Genomic DNA, 15,860 nt, shown 5'->3' with positions numbered 1-15,860 from the left:
GGGACTACAGGCGCCCGCCACCTCGCCCGGCTAGATTTTGTATTTTTTTTTTTAGTAGAGATGGGGTTTCACCGTGTTAGCCAGGATGGTCTCGATCTCCTGACCTCGTGATCCGCCCGTCTCGGCCTCCCAAAGTGCTGGGATTACAGGCTTGAGCCACCGCGCCCGGCCGGAAGTCTCTTATTTTTACTCTGATGATAAAATTGGAAGGATATAATATTTGGCATTAAATGGCCACACTTTAAGGTTGGCTGTAGTATCCAAAAGGGAAAAAACAGCATTTCCTATAATTTCTATTTCTGTCATTGGAGTACTTTATCAAGTTGATATCAGTTTTCAATTCATAACCCTATAATATAAAGTCAAAAATTCACTGTACATAGCTGCTGCTGAAACAGGGAGGTTACCACATTTTTCCTTTCACCAACCCCCCAAGAATTCCAGTGATCTCAGTTTGCTGATGAGATTTTTGTTCTGCTGATTTTAAAGAATAAGTCCATCACCCATTTCATTTAAGCCTCACACTCTCCCAGAGGAAGATTCTCCATCTACTCTAACCTCCTTTTTTTCTGGAGTAATACTCAGTATACTTACCCCAAGAGAGGGAAAAGACCTCTGCAGCTGCCCCTTTTCTGAGACTCCCAAAGCACTTTCTTGTTGGAGTCCCCAGACTCACCAGGGTGAAGCTTTTGGGAGAGGCAGCCCAGCGTTTGATGTTGGTGAGGTTCCACTCCTGGATCACTTCCTTGGTCTTCTCATCCACTCGCATCACACACTCCTTGGTGATGCCCAGAAGCCTGGGCACTAGCTTGTTCTTCCCTTTCATTTTTTCCTATGAGGCAGAGGTTGGTGCTGGTGTTATAGGTTAGAGGTCCAATGAGAGGTGAACGATCAGATCAGCTTGCAGCCATAGGGGATGCTGAGGTGGCCGGAGGGCTAATGGACAAGGGAAAACGCAGGGTAGGGAGGGAAATGGTGGTGGAGGGCTGATGACAGGCAGGTTTTCATGAGGTCAGAGCAAGGAAGAGAATGGGAATCTTAGGGAATGGTGGGAAATGTGACTGAGGGCAAGGTCAGAGACTTTCAGAGACAGAAAAGGGCAAGAGTGGGAAACAAGGAGGGCAGTGAAAAGGGCCTATAACCTACCTTCACCAGGAAGAAGGAGACACCGTAAGTCTTGAGAGAACGGGCTAGCTTCACGTAGCGGACCTTGGCCTCAATCTCACTCATCTGCCCACAATTCTTGTGTGCCTGAGCATAAAATGGGGAAGAATTTAGCAAACAGTTTAATATCACAGCTAAGGAATTAAGGTTGGATACTAACTATAACAAGAGAGAATTATGGGGAGACTGGAAAGGTTGAGGAGTGCAAGAGATGAGAATGAGAGAGTAACGGGATGGAGACTGATAAGGGCCATGCAGAAGCAATGAGTCGAGGCATACAGTCAAGGAACTTGCAGACATTCTGGAGATATGAACAGAGAGTTCGGAAGTAGAAGGGCAAAGAGAAGGCCTTTTGGGCTGAGTATTCAGAGTAGGGGGTAACACCTTATATGTGGACAAAGACTGTACTCTTCCACAGTAATTTCAGATTATGCTACCTCATTTGATCCTCCTATCAGTCCTACACAGGGCAAATACTGTTATCCCAAATTAGAGGGAAATAAAAGAATACAAGAATATTGAACTGAATTACACAGCAAAAGCAGGGATGGAGCTGAGACTAAAAGCCCAGGTTATCTTCTTTCTTGGCAGAGGTGAGGTGGGATAACAGTCTGGTGGGTGAAAGCTGAGTTAGGGGAGACAGGGAGGAGGCGGGGGGCCATTTAGTCAGTAAGATTAAGCAGCAAAGCTCCGCGGTCATCCCAAATACTTTCCCCTACCCACATTCACCTGGAAGATCTTACGCTCTCCCTTCTGCTTCACATACTCCTTGGGCAGGAAGTCCTTCAGGCTACACCAGAAAAGGGAGGGTCAGCATGTGGTAGACAGCATCAGGGGACATGTGGGCCATGAACTGTGGGCCTGGGGGTATGAGGAAATACCTAGGACAGTGTTATCTTTGGGGAGAAAACAGACTCTGAGGGAATAGAGTCTAGATTATCTTCTGAAATAGAGGTGACTTAGTGTAAACTCTTTTTTTTTTTTTTTTTTTTGAGATGGAGTTTTGCTCTTGTTGCCCAGGCTGGAGAGCAATGGCGTGATCTCATCTCACCAAAACCTCTGCCTCCCAGGTTCAAGTGATTCTCCTGCCTCAGCCTCCTGAGTAGCTGGGATTACAGTCATGCACCACCACACCCGGCTAATTTTGTATTTTTAGTAGAGATGGGGTTTCTCCATGTTGGTCAGGCTGGTCTCGAACTCCCGACCTCAGGTGATCTGCCCACCTCGGTCTCCCAAAGTGCTGGTATTACAGGCATGAGGCACTGCGCCTGGCCAGTATGAATTCTTAACGTGACCTGTGTCTCTCGCTGTAGGGAAAGGGACTGAGGAAAATTAAGTTAGAGGCTCAGTCCTTGAGGGAAAGTGGGTCTAGAGCACCATTTTAGGGAACCAAGACGAGAAAGAGCTTTCCAGAAGGATGACCATGCACTTAGGAAGCTGAGAAAGCCACACCAAACTCTGCATTCCAAGAAACACCAGCAGATGAGGCTTGTGAGACTTTTAACCCATGCTCCCTATACGGAAAATTTTACCCTGTTTCCCTCTGGCTACTGCAGCAAAATTCTTCAGACAATCTCAAAAAAAAGTGACATGCTTGCTTCAGAGATGGGGGTAGGGGCAGAGATACTGAACTACATTCATATTCCAGAGGTAGAGAAGAGACAGTGGATGATGGCAACTAAAAGGGTAACTACGTCAGTCAAACCCTGGTACCTTGGCAGAAGAAATAGGGGGAGCAGGCTTGGAATGGAGACAGGCCCACTGGGGTCACAATGGCAGGGAGTGCTGGGCCCTGACAGGGTGTAGGATGTGGGTCACTCACTCGAGGAAGCCAGCCTTGTGCTTCTGCTCATTGTGGGGCCCAAACTGGATCTGGCATTGGAAGCCAGCAAACTCACAGGCCTTGTCAAAGGAGACAGGGTGGGAGCCATTCAAGATGTCATCTCGTGCCTGGAGAGCACAGGGCAAGGAGGCGAATGTTGTGTGTGGGTGCAGGGAAACGCACACTGTGCTTCCGACCCCTCCCTATTCCTGCCCCACCTCAGCCAAGTCCTCTGCATACCTGCACATACAGGAGGTTCAGCTGTACAGGGTCCCGGGAATCCACATTCTGGTCTGAGTAAAAGAACTTCCTCCGCAGCAGCAGCGTCTCATGCTCCTCTACACCCTGCTCCCTCAGTGTCCGGCCATGGTCCAGCCAGTTCACTGGGATACAGACAGTCCCCTCAGTGCCAAACCCCCATGGCCCCTGTGTTGTCTGGTCTCTGTTTATTTCTCCACTTCCTACCTCTCCTTACTTAAATGTAAGTTCTGTGAATGTAGGACTTTGTTTTCTTACTGACGTATCCCCAGTGTGTAAAACAGTGCCTGGCAGAAGCAGATGCTAAAGCCCCTTCCCACCCTTCCCATTTCAAAAGCCCTCCTTTTTCTAGTTCTGCTTACACTCGTCATCTGTGTGCAATTTCTGCTTTAGTTTCTCCATCTTCTTTTCATCTCGCAGCAATGTCTTGTCTTTTCTTAAGGTCCCTGTCACTTCCTCCTTTTTCTCTTCCATCAGCTCTCGAACCAATGAATATTCATCATGGTTGGTGATGCCTGGGGAAGGAGATGGCTTGTTAGCTTCCCAGGTACTACATCAATGACTTCTGAGAGAGCTGAGGCCTTCTGGCCCAGGCCTTCAACTGTACTGGGGCCCCTTACCAATGCGGGCACAGATGGTCATGAGCATGTCAGTGACAGTCTTAGAGTCATCCACCATGATCGTCTTCACAGTTCCATCCAGCATACGGATCTTCAGGGGTCTCTGTTTCTTCCTGTACTCCATAGTGTCCTGTTAGGGTAGGAAGAAGAGACAGGGGCCTACTCTGAGCTAAGGATATTATTTCCTCTTTACACAGCCTGAGGGGAGAGTGTGGAGCACTGAAAGGAAGACTATGGTGGTTCATTCAAAAGCAGGGAATTATGACTGTCTGTTAATAGGAAGAAAGCATGGGGAGGGCTAAGAGACAACAGATGTGGGTGCTGAAAACAGGTGGTGGAACAGGGAGAAGCTGATGGAAGGGGATGCGGTGGTCCTTGATGAAGGGATACTTACCCCATTTCGGAGCATGTAGTAGTCCAAAGCTTTCCCAGCCTCCAGCCATATACCCTTTTTGGGGTCATCATCTGACAGAAAGAGCCCAAAGTCGCTGGCTAAAAGAGAGGATGGATCACCTTAGGCTTATGAAGACTCCAATGTGGCTGAACAGCTTGTACCATGTTGCCCCTATTTCTCCCATGAACTTGGGCCTAAAGAAGAAGGGAACCATGGAACATAGCCCTGAGGGGTGAGTAGTCTTAGGGGGCAAAGGGGTCAACTCTTAAGGCCGAGAGCCTGGGAACAAGAAGGGACTGAAGACTCCCACTCCAGCCACCTGGGGAGTCAGACTCACGAGGACCAGCCGGGGCCTCTGGGATCCGCTCACGAATGATGCGGCAGGCGTCGTACACCATGGTAGACGGCTCAAACTGCATCGTCTTCACCACATTCCCAATGCTGATCTTCAGCGAAAGTGCAACCATGGTGGCAGCTTTTCTCCAGCCTGGCTATACCTGGCCCATGGCATCAGGGCATTAGAATATACTCTTCTGGTGGGAGAAGAGGCCCCCCAGATGGTGGAGTCCCAGGGAAGAGTGTTTTTGAAAGGGACTCACCAAAGTAGATAGTAATAAGGTTGTTTTCACTGTATTTAACAATTTTAAAGAGTGAAAAATTATTTACATCAAAAGAATGAATCCTGACAATTTTTTTTTTTTTTTGAGACAGAGTTTCGCTCCGTTGCCCAGGCTAGAGTACAGTGGCGCGATCTCGGCTCACTGCAAGCTCCACCTCCTGGGTTCATGCCATTCTCCTGCCTCAGCCTCCTGAGTAGCTGGGACTACAGGCGCCTGCTGCCACGCCCCGCTAATTTTTTGTATTTTTAGTACAGACAGGGTTTCACCGTGTTAGCCAGGATGGTCTCCATCTCCTGACCTCGTGATCCACCCACCTCGGCCTCCCAAAGTGCTGAGATTACAGGCGTAAGCCACTGCGCCTGGCCAAGTCCTGACAATTTAAGACATCTGAGGGAAAGGAGAAGCTGGTCTGCAAGGTACAACAGCAGGTCTGAAATGTAGTGCTACCTGAGGACACTGCCCTGCCCCACCACTGGAATTTGTACCTCCCTACTTTCATCCAAGTGTCTCTCTTGCCCCTTGTCCCTGATCACCTTTCTTAGCCCTACTCCTGCCTTGTTTTCATTTTTGCCTGGTTCAGTATTTTTCTCTCTTTGTCTCCTGCTGTGTCCTGCTGGCTCTTCCCTGTCTGGGATTTTCAGAGCTCTCTTCTCACCACGTGACCTTCCTTCTCATGGCTTTAGCTGCCTTCTCTGCAAAATGAAGATGTTATAATTCCCTAGGGCTCCCTGTCAGGGAGACCAAATACTGGTTGCTCAAGCCATCCAGAGGTCCGCTCTTGCCCCAGCTTTTCTCTAACCTGAGATGCTGAGGATCTTCTCAAGGAGCCTAGCCCTGTACTGGGCTTCCCAGGCAGTCAAGCTAGAAAGGTCTAACTCAGGCAGTCAAGCTAACTCAAAAGGGTCTACCTCAGAAGTTATCTGATCAACTCTTGTGTTTTGGAGAAGGGGAAATAGACTCTGGGTGGCCAGGAAACACTTTCAAGGCAGGCCAGAGAAAGGACCCAGTTCCTGTAACTCAGTCCTTGCTTGTTCCAAGTCACCAATACTCAGTCCTGCAACTCCTCCTATGCTTTCTCCTCTTCAGCAAGTCTGTCTCAAATTCTGCTCTGTCTCACCCACTTCCCCTGACAGTATTTTCAGTGCAGCTCAGAATACTAGTCCTACCCCACCTTGTTCCACCCTCCTGGCACCCCCTCTCAGCGGCTAGAGGAGACACTGGAGGCAGCAGGTGGCGCACAGGCTGCAAGAGGACAAGTCTGCCTAGCAGCTGATGATGTGCCCCAGCTTGGTACAGGGATTGGGTGCCTCTTAACTAAGAGAATGAGCAAATACAAGCTGCCCATTCCCCTCCTGGCAAACTACAAGCCTCAAGTGGGGAAAAGCAGGGTGAGAGGGGAAGGCTGGAAAGCAGAGATGGGGGTGTTAGGATACAGAAGGCATTTGAAAGCCAGGGAAGTTAAGGGGTAGAGGGTAAAGAAGTTAGCAGAGATGGGATGAGGAGAACTGAAAATCTAAGTAGAAACAAGAGACAGGATGCAGGTGTGAAAAAGGTGTAGATCAGGGGTCTGGTACCGAGCGGTAGATAGACCATTTCTGACCTTACAAGCAGTCCAGAGTCTCAGAACCACAGCTCTCTGTCTTTACTCCCAAATAAGTGAGGACCCTCCCAGTCTCCCCAGTTCCAGCTCTCTGCCCCCCTCCCCACTCCTGGGGCACTTTGCCCAACCTTATTACTATCCGCTTTGGTGTTCCAGGTGGACAGACCTGGCTATGGGGTTGCTGACCATGAAAGAATGAGGGCTGGGCTGGAGGATCCGAGAAGCTGGAGGAGTCTGTGGAGCCGAGAAGCAGGACTGAAGGGACCCTTCACACTAAGCTGAAACTGCATGTCTCTCCCCATTTCCTCCGGACACTTACACACCCCCTCTTCCTCAAGCACGGAAGCCTCTGGTGAGACCCCGATAAGGGAGCTGAGTCATGCCTACCCTTACTCCCGAGCTGGTCCAGAGTGGATATTCGCACAGCTACAAGAGGGTGAGTGTATGTGAAGAACTGATCAGTGAATTGGGGGTGGTGGTGGCAAATAACAAGGCTGCTACAAGTATGAGTAGAAGCTAGCTCATTCCTGCTTTGGCCTGAGAACTTTGCTCCCCTTTCCGTCGTGTTTTATGGAACAGCAACTCCCCACCGCAGTGTCCCCCTCCCAGGGAACTCCTCCTCCCTCAATACATTCCTGAGATGCATTCCAAAGGAGTTGGGCAATTGGAGAGGGGGAATGGAGGACAGGAGGTCAAATCCCAGCAAGGAATGGAATGTAAGGGTATTGGGGCTAAGAAAGTTGGGGTACTTGGAGAATACAGGCAGAGCAGATACCCACAAGGGGAACTGCAGAAAGATAGGGAGTTACAAAGAGGGACAAAAGGAAAGAACCTAAGACAGTCAGAATATAAGAGGGATGGGGGAGTAACACTCAGTCTGTTACCAAATTTGGCCTCTGAGTCCGCAACCACTGGCAGCGGGGGAGGGCTGTGGGTGAGACTGACATATCCGGCCTCAGGCTGCTGGAGGCTCATTTAAAGCTGGACTGGGCAGCTAGTTGAAGGGCTGCACAGAACTTCCCCCAGTACAGCCCCTCCACACCCACACGCACATTCATTCTCCCCAAATGTACCCCAGCCTATGCAGAGCTCTTTCCCACAAAGCTACCTTACTGTCTCTACATACACATTATCTCAATCACACCGCCCCTACACAGATCCCATCAGGACTGTGTTACCTTCTTTTAGGGAGCCCATCCTACGCACACGGCGTTCGCACAGATAACCTCCATAACAAGCACACCTGGCACCCAGAGTCTCTCCTCCTATTATGTAGACATTCTCCATTCACCCAGCAAGCATTCCTTGACGGCCAGTTGTGGGGAAGACCCTGGGCCAAACTTTCAGTGGCTGGGGACCAAGATCAGTAAGACCTAGCCTTTGTGTTCAAAGGGCTCCCAGTCCATAAGGTGAGTGAATAAGGCAAGTACAGAATCACAACAGAGGGCAGGATGTGGTAAGAGCCAAAAGGTGTGTGCTCAGAGAGATCCCTTTAGGTTAGGGAAGGGGAACCAAAAAGTCTCCATGATAGGTATCATTTGAAGTTAGAATTTTAAAAAATAGAGATAATAAAAAATAATAGTGATCTGCCATTTATTGACTCTATGTCACTTGCACTGTATACATAATTTCATTTAATCCTTACAGTAGGTCCCATTATTTCCATTTTTACAAATCAGAAAACAGAACTCAAAGATGTTACATACTTGTTCAAATACTTCTCCAAGTAATAAGTTGTGAAGCCAGGATCCGAACCCAGATTTCTGACTGCAAAACCCAAGCTCTCTCCACTACGCCAGCCAGCTGGAGATGTGTCAGGGGCAGTTTTCACTCCAGGCAGAGAAATAGTATAAGCAAAGATGGAGAAGCAGTAAATCGTGGAGGAGCATTCAGGGAAGTGAGCAGGCAGGCTGGTTGAAGCACAGGGTACCTGCAAGGGAGCAGTGGTGGGGAAGTCAGGGTTAGGACGGAAAGGCAGAGGAAGGCTAGAGAGGGGTACGAGGAATTTTACTTATTGGAGGACAAAAGGAGGCCAAGGGAGTCTTTGAGCAGAGAAGAGACATAACCAGAACTGGATTTTAGGAAAATAACTCTGGCAGTTACCTGGGAGATTAGTTAGAAGGACACTGTATTAGTACAAATTAAAGGTAACGAAGCCGGAGTTTGAATGGCATTGAGGAAGATGTCACTCAGAAGAAGTTTGGGGAAGTAGAATTGACAGGACCCGGTATCTACTAAGGTAGTCAGGTTAGGGTCCCATAGCTTCCTATCATCAGCAGCCACCTTAGTGGCTGGGGCAGCTTGAGTTTAGGTGAGGAACTGGGAAGAGGGGAAAGGATCTGGTTGGGCAGAGAATGTGAGCATGAGGCTATGGTTAGGGGATGTGGTTAGGCTTTGGGAAAAAGGGGATGAGTATATGATTAGTAGCCACTAGGGGCAGATGGGGTTGGGTTAGTGACTGCATCGGGCTGGGAATAGGGAAGACAGGATGTAGAAAAAGGATGGGAAGACAGGGTGTAGAAAAAGGATGCTGGTGATGATGGTGTTGGGAAAAATACATATACATAAGATACATATATGACCAGTCATTGGATCAGGTTGGGGGAAGGGGAATGATTACATAGATGGTGGCTAAGTCAGGGAATGATGGGGTGAGGTCAGAGGCCAGGTCAGGCTATAGGAGGTTGAGAAGACATAGGCCTGTGGTCAGTGGCTAAATGAGACTGGGGTGGGGGTGGGAAAGTGAAGGGACATTGACAATGTCTAAGTAAACTGGAGCTCGGATGGGGGATATGGTATAGCCAGTGGCTGGGTCAGGCTGAGTAGAGGACAGTGCTGTGGTTAGTGACAGGGTCAGGCTGGGAGTGAAATGGGGGTGTGGTCAGTGGCCTGGCTGGGCGTGGGATCAGCAAGACCCAGTTTCCTCTTTGGGTCTCGTTTCCTCTTTTCTGTTGGGGAGTGGGGGAAGGGGATCTAAAAATGGTCCAAGAAATTAAATGAGACTTAGATCTAGGGGGTGGCACACAGCAGGGGCTAGGAGTAGGGTATTCAGCTGATGACCAGGTGGAATGTAGGTACATGACTGGGTGAAAATGGTAGGAGAGTAATTTAAAATGACGGGAAAGCTCAGGTTATGATGAGGCTAAATTCAGGTAGGATGTGCAGATTAAGGGTTGGTGAGGGAGGTAGAACTGAGGATGGGAACGGATGATAAGATGAGCATGGGACAGTTAAAGGCAAGGGAAGTATTTTGTAAGGGAATAGTCAGGATGGGTGTGAAATGCAGAGTCAGGGATGAGAGTTGGAGAGGAGGGCTTAATACCTAGAGAACAAGTGAAGTGGGAGACAGCAAAGCTAAACTTTCAGGGGATTCAGTTATTCCCTTCTCCCGTGGCAACAGTGATTCCTTGGTCAGCTTCCCCCATAGTCAACAGCTCCTTCTTCCCTAGGCAGTCTCCAACTTGTGACTAGGCCTTGTACATCCTGGGTCCCTATTTCCCACCTATGTTGTATGTAAACAACATAGTTCAGAATCTCTGTCCCCTAACTGTGGTGGCCACAGCAAGGGTCTTAGGCTTAGAGAATGGAATAAAGATGCTGGAATCCCAGATGCCTGCAATTCAAGCTAAAGCCAGAACAGTAGCCTGAAATTAGTTTGTTATCTCTCTGGGTGAAAAGTAGCCCCTGTAACTACACAGGAATAAAGGACTTCCCTACAAAAGAAGGGCATTTACCTACTGCCAACCTCTTAAATTTCATCTGCTCAAGGCCAACTATGCTGGCCTCAACCACAACCCCTAAAGCTGCCCCAAATTCCTAACATTAACCCCACCTCTAATTTGTTTTCTGATTCCCAGTACCGGCTTGGACATTCATCCCTTTCCCAGCAGAGACTCATATCCAATCCCTGATCCCTGATACTGATCTAAGTTTTACCTTTAGCACCAAATCGCCTGATGTTAACCCTAAATGTTGACCCCTAAGCCTAAAGTTCATTTGTAACTTGATTCCTAACTCACGCTTTCACTGTTTATCCTTAATACCGACCATGTCAACATTCTTTAATCCCTCAAACAGGCTCTAACCTGATTCCTGTTGTTGACCCTTAACCCGACCCTGAACTCAAATTATGACGTATGATGGCCATCCCAGCAAACAAAATAATGACCTTAATCTAAACCTTACCTACCTAAAACGGACCTGACTCACACTACTAACTCTTAAGTTTTAACCCCAGCTTTTAACTCCTATAGCGACCCTTGATTCCTAAACCGACCCCACCTAATCCCCAACTCACCCAAAGCTTTCCTACCCACATGGCCGCTATCAGCTAACACCAAAGCCCGTCCCCGCCCTGCGCTCCGCTGCCACCCGACTCCTCACGCTCCCCAAAGCCTATCCCAGGCAGAGGACTGCCCCCAGGAGAGGCCTGTCTCCCCCAAGACGGCCTACTTCACGACGAGCCCAAGCCGAGATGCGCTGGACGCTGACCTCTCCAACTAACAGGACCCGAACCGGACACGCAGGAGAGGCAGGGCCCCGCCCGCCTCCGGGGCCAGGCTCCGCGGCCCCACCCTAAGGCCCCCGCCCGGCCCGGTCTGGCCTACCTGCGCTGCCCGGCTCTGCGCCCCGCCTGCCGGCCCGCCGGCCCGCCGGCCCGCCGCCCTGCCGCTTCTCGGGTCGCCCTCTGGGTCCGGCCTCGCCCTCCCTTCGACACTCTCTCGGCCACTTCCGTCCTGGGAACGTCCCCCACCCGCGGGCGGCGCCCTGGGGCAGCGCTCTATGGTCGCGGGGGGCAGGCAGGAAGCTGCTCTGGCCCCGTTCTCGATGCTCGGGGGCCGCCAAAGGCCGGCAGCCCCTCCCTGGCAGGAAGCGAGGGTGCGGCGCAATGCGGAGAGAACGCCAAGACGACGCCCGAGTTCCCTTTCAGGCCAGAACTCTTCCTTTTTCTAGCTTGGGGGAGAAGGCGGAGCCGGAGCCCCGGAACCCCCGCCCTCGGGGTGCGAGGCGGCAGCAGGGCCGTCCCCTACATTTGCATAGCCCCTGGGACGTGGCGCGGCACCCAGGCCTCTTCTCAGTTGGAGGGAACTCCAAGTCCCACAGTGCCACGGGGTGGGGTGCGTCACTTTCGCTGCGTTGGAGGCTGAGGAGAATTGAGCCTGGGAGGCGGGTCCGGAGAGGGCTACGGAAAGCCCCCGGCGGGGAAGCCCGGCCGTAGAGGGACAGTGGGTAGGTGCCCGAGGCCTACAGCTGGCCTGGGGCTCGTGTCTGGGCTTCGGACGTTGGGGCCTGGTGGCCCACCCTTTCCGTAGTTGTCCCAAATGGAGCTGGAATTGGACGCTGGTGACCAAGACCTGCTGGGCTTTCTGCTAGAGGGAAGTGGAGATTTGGGGACGGCGCCCGATGAGTCCGTGAGGGCCCCACTGGACTGGGAGCTGCCGCTTTCTGAGGTGCGTTGGGGTTCTGACTGGGGAAAGCGTGGGATGTCCACGAGGTCAGGGGATGGTGATAGGTCAAGGTCTGTTCATTGGAACCCTGCGCAGGTACCGAGCGACTGGGAGGTAGATGATTTGTTGAGCTCCCTGCTGAGTCCGCCAGCGTCGTCGTTGAACGTTCTCAGCTCCTCCAACCCCTGCCTTGTCCACCATGACCACACCTACTCCCTCCCACGGGAACCTATCTCTATGGATCTAGGTTAGTCTGAAATAAGTTTGCGGGGAGGACAGGGTTCATGGGTCTGGCTATTCATACTTTGCCTTTTGCAGAGAGTGAGAGCTGTAGAAAAGAGGGGACCCAGATGACTCCACAGCATATGGAGGAGCTGGCAGAGCAGGTACTTGACTTGATTTTCAGGAAGATTACTCTGACATTCCTCAGGTGGGGGCAGGATTCCCCATTCCTCTGTGTCATCATGCAACTGCCGCCCACTTTCTGGTTACCCTAGGAGATTGCTAGGCTGGTACTGACAGATGAGGAGAAGAGTCTATTGGAGAAGGAGGGGCTTATTCTGCCTGAGACACTTCCTCTCACTAAGGTAAGACTCTGGTTAGTTGAGCAAAGGCTGAAAAGGGATTAAAAGTCCCAAGTAGGCCAATTCTGTTAACTTTATATCAATAACTTTAAAAAAGGGTTGAGGTGAGAAACTTAGCAGATTTATCGCTAATAGGAAGTTGAGGCAGGTACCCAGTATGCTAGATGCAAGGCAGATCCTCGTTTTCGTTGGGCTTACACAAATTTTGGTGTTCCGTTAAAAAAAAAAACCCTCAAAATTATCAGTGCAACATTAGTATTGGGCCTTGGAAAGGGCTGTGTCAGTGAAGAGCCTTGACACTTCATTGGCTTCCTAGTAATCCACCTCTTGCTGCATGGTAGAACTGTTTAGAGAGTTCAACAGGGTTGGACTAAGCAGTACATGAATAAATGTAAAATCCTTAGTTTCCAGTTTTAAGCAATCAGTGGCAACTTCACAAGCAGAGTACTGGGATACTATGATTAAATCAGTGCTCATTAATAGAAAGGTTCCAGGAGTTTTTTTTTTTGTTTTTTTGTTTTTTTGACAAGGTCTTGCTCTGTTGCACAGGCTGGAGTGCAGTGATGTGATCATGGCACACTGCAGACTTGACTTTCTGGGCTTAGGTGATTCTCCCACCTCAGCCTCCTGAGTAGTTGAGACTACAGGTGCACACTACCCTGCCCGGCAAATTTTTTTTTGGTGTTTTTAGTAGAGATGGGGTTTTGCCTTGTTGCCAGGCTGGTCTTGAATGCCTGTGCTCAAGTGATCTACCCACCTTGGCCTCCAAAAGTAAAGAATTCCTTCAAAGTACAAGATGAGTCAGCAGTGCAATGTGGCTACTAGGAAAGTTAATGGGATTTGGAAACTGTAGCAAGAGTTATTGTCTCCACAAGTCACTATCTTGCTTTCCTGTATACTGGCTAGAGCACATCTTTGACAGATATTAAGAAGATGCAGTCTGTCTTGAGAAGATGAGTTAAAATTTTTGTCTAAGTCGTTTTTTTGAACTTTTTTTCTCTGAGGAAATGTTAAGTGCCTGAAAATAGCTAAACAGGGCTCATTCTATTTGGCCCCAGAGATACTAGGTAAGTCCAACGGATAGAAATTATAAGGAGACAGCTGTTGGTTCAGGATAAGGAAGTTTTTGTTTGAAGACAGATTCTTGCTTTACTGCCCAGGTTGGAGAATAGTGGTGAGATCGTGGCTCACTACAGCTTCGACCCCTCAGGCTCAAGCGATTGTCCTTCCTCAGCCTCCTGAGGAGCAGGGACCACAGGCATGTGCCACCACACCCGGCTAATTTATTTTTAGTAGAGACAAGGTCTCGCTGTGTTGCTCAGGCTGGTCTCAAACTCCTGGGGTCAAGCGGTCCTCCTGCCTTAGCTCCCCAAAGTGTTGGGATTACAGGCATGAGCCATGTCACCTGAATATTGCCTGACCAATTTTTTTTTTTAATAGTTTAAAATAGTCTGGCTTGTTAGGGTTAACACCTGGTCCGTGGAGGCATTCAGAAAGAATCTGAATGCCTGTTGGTCACGGAAGCTGTAGAAGGGATTTCTGTATTGGAAAGAGATGGATCTCAGTTGCCTTTCAACTTCTTGTTCTAGAGTTCCTCTAATGATACCCCTTTCCCTGTTTCCTTTCAGATGGAGGAACAAATTCTGAAACGTGTGCGGAGGAAGATTCGAAATAAAAGATCTGCTCAAGAGAGCCGCAGGAAAAAGAAGGTGTATGTTGGGGGTTTAGAGAGCAGGTATGAAAGGGAAAGGGACTCAGTTGTGTTAGGTTTTTGAAGGGAGGACACAGGCCATATCCCCTATCTTTGTTATTTCCCCCAGGGTCTTGAAATATACAGCCCAGAATATGGAGCTTCAGAACAAAGTACAGCTTCTGGAGGAACAGAATTTGTAAGTATCCCTCCAAACCATTCCCTTCCTATGCCCCTCATTTAATGCTTTCTCACTCTTTCCCCTGCCCTACACTTGATTTCTAACAGGGCAGCTGCCTTCACTAGGTCTCTGATTCCAAGAAGCTCACAGTAGTGGGGAATACATTTACAAGTGAGAATAAGCTAAGTACCTAGAAAAAGAAAGGGGGTAAGAAAGACCTCATGGGCTTTCATAGGATTCTGGGGTTGGGTTGGGAAACCATTCTAGGCAGAGAGAAAGGATCCCAGGCAAAAGGATTAGCCCAGCGTAGTCCTCTTGGGCTGGAACACATGTGAGCTGGGACAGAAGGTAGAGAACATAGAGAATGCCCGGTGAGGATTATGTGCATAGCTGATCAGACAATGGGGAACTACTGATGATATCTGCAAAGGAGGTTAAGTCCTGGAAGAGTTTGTTTTGTTTTGTTTTTGCTTTTTTTGTTTGTTTTAATGAGGAACTTCAGGCATTTTTTCCAGAGTGGAAGAAGTCGTTTGCAAAAATAGAATGAAAAGTAAGAGAGGAGAGGATCCAGTGCAGAGATGGAGGACGTGGCCTGAACAGGAGTTTCATTGTGTCTCAGGGTGCTAGGCCAGGGGATGCTCACGATTGGCCCCTCTCTTCCTCTAGGTCCCTTCTGCATCAACTGAGGAAACTCCAGGCCATGGTGATTGAGATATCAAACAAAACGAGCAGTAGCAGCACCTGCATCTTGGTGAGGATAGTGATGAGGGGAGAAATTCTTTTCTCAGTTGCTGGGGACAGGAGTGCAATCCAGAGCCCTTCTTCATCTGCTTTTTCCCCTGCTGTAGGTCCTACTAGTCTCCTTCTGCCTCCTCCTTGTACCTGCTATGTACTCCTCTGACACAAGGGGGAGCCTGCCATCTGAGCATGGAGGTAAGAGGCTTAAGGATAGCTCTCAGACATGGGCAAGGGGAGAGGCCTGGGTTGGCCTCTGAAGATTCTTTGTCTCCTCAGTGTTGTCCCGCCAGCTTCGTGCCCTCCCCAGTGAGAACCCTTACCAGCTGGAGTTGCCTGCCCTGCAGTCAGAGGTGCCAAAAGACGGCACACACCAGTGGCTGGACAGCTCAGACCACGTACTCCAGGCCCCTGGCAACTCTTCCTGCCTACTGTACTACATGCCTCAGGCTCCCAATGCAGAGCCTCCCCTGGAGTGGCCATTCCTTGACCTCTTCTCAGAGTCTCTCTGCCGAGGTCCCATCCTCCCCCTGCAGGCAAATCTCACAAGGAAGGGGGGATGGCTTCCTACCGGTAGCCCCTCTGTCATCTTGCAGGACAGATACTCAGGCTAAATATGAGGATATGTGGGGGGTTTCAGCAAGAGCTTGTGGGGCTCCCCATCTGTGTCCAAATAAAAAGGGGTGGGCGAGGGCTGGCCGCAGCTCCTATGCCCTATCAGGAGGACTGAGGGCTCAAACACACA

At 49.8% G+C, this 15,860-nt stretch overlaps 2 protein-coding genes across 4 annotated transcripts in view; one reads left to right on the top strand and one right to left on the bottom strand.

Moving 5' to 3' along the window:
• Positions 1–11,397, bottom strand: part of TLN1 (talin 1) — a 36,411-nt gene extending 25,014 nt beyond the window's left edge. Inside the window, exons 1-10 of one of the 3 annotated variants that reach the window (XM_033238132.1) lie at positions 11,086–11,397; positions 4,596–4,755; positions 4,259–4,356; positions 3,865–3,994; positions 3,607–3,759; positions 3,227–3,369; positions 2,987–3,114; positions 1,894–1,954; positions 1,147–1,251; positions 677–832 (exon numbers count right to left, since the gene is read on the bottom strand). In XM_033238132.1, the coding sequence (XP_033094023.1) occupies positions 677–832; positions 1,147–1,251; positions 1,894–1,954; positions 2,987–3,114; positions 3,227–3,369; positions 3,607–3,759; positions 3,865–3,994; positions 4,259–4,356; positions 4,596–4,725 (1,104 nt within the window). In that variant the 5' untranslated portion in view covers positions 4,726–4,755; positions 11,086–11,397. Of the gene's footprint in view, positions 1–676; positions 833–1,146; positions 1,252–1,893; positions 1,955–2,986; positions 3,115–3,226; positions 3,370–3,606; positions 3,760–3,864; positions 3,995–4,258; positions 4,357–4,595; positions 4,756–6,644; positions 6,765–11,085 lie in introns of those variants that run through there. The other 2 variants (XM_033238130.1, XM_033238131.1) reach the window with 2 other exon arrangements.
• CREB3 (cAMP responsive element binding protein 3) lies at positions 11,362–15,859 on the top strand. Its single transcript, XM_033238147.1, has 9 exons — positions 11,362–11,928; positions 12,022–12,172; positions 12,244–12,311; positions 12,423–12,512; positions 14,138–14,244; positions 14,330–14,398; positions 15,047–15,131; positions 15,229–15,313; positions 15,395–15,859. Exons 1-9 carry the CDS (start codon positions 11,800–11,802, stop codon positions 15,727–15,729), a joined length of 1,119 nt encoding a protein of 372 aa, XP_033094038.1. The 5' UTR covers positions 11,362–11,799; the 3' UTR covers positions 15,730–15,859.
• Position 15,860: the final 1 nt, after the last annotated feature.

The sequence above is a fragment of the Trachypithecus francoisi genome, unplaced genomic scaffold, assembly GCF_009764315.1.
Source record: "Trachypithecus francoisi isolate TF-2019V2 unplaced genomic scaffold, Tfra_2.0 Lachesis_group16, whole genome shotgun sequence".
Taxonomy (NCBI): Eukaryota; Metazoa; Chordata; class Mammalia; order Primates; family Cercopithecidae; genus Trachypithecus; species Trachypithecus francoisi.
Note: the sequence above shows the minus strand (reverse complement) of the source record. Positions and strands in the feature narration are given on the sequence as shown.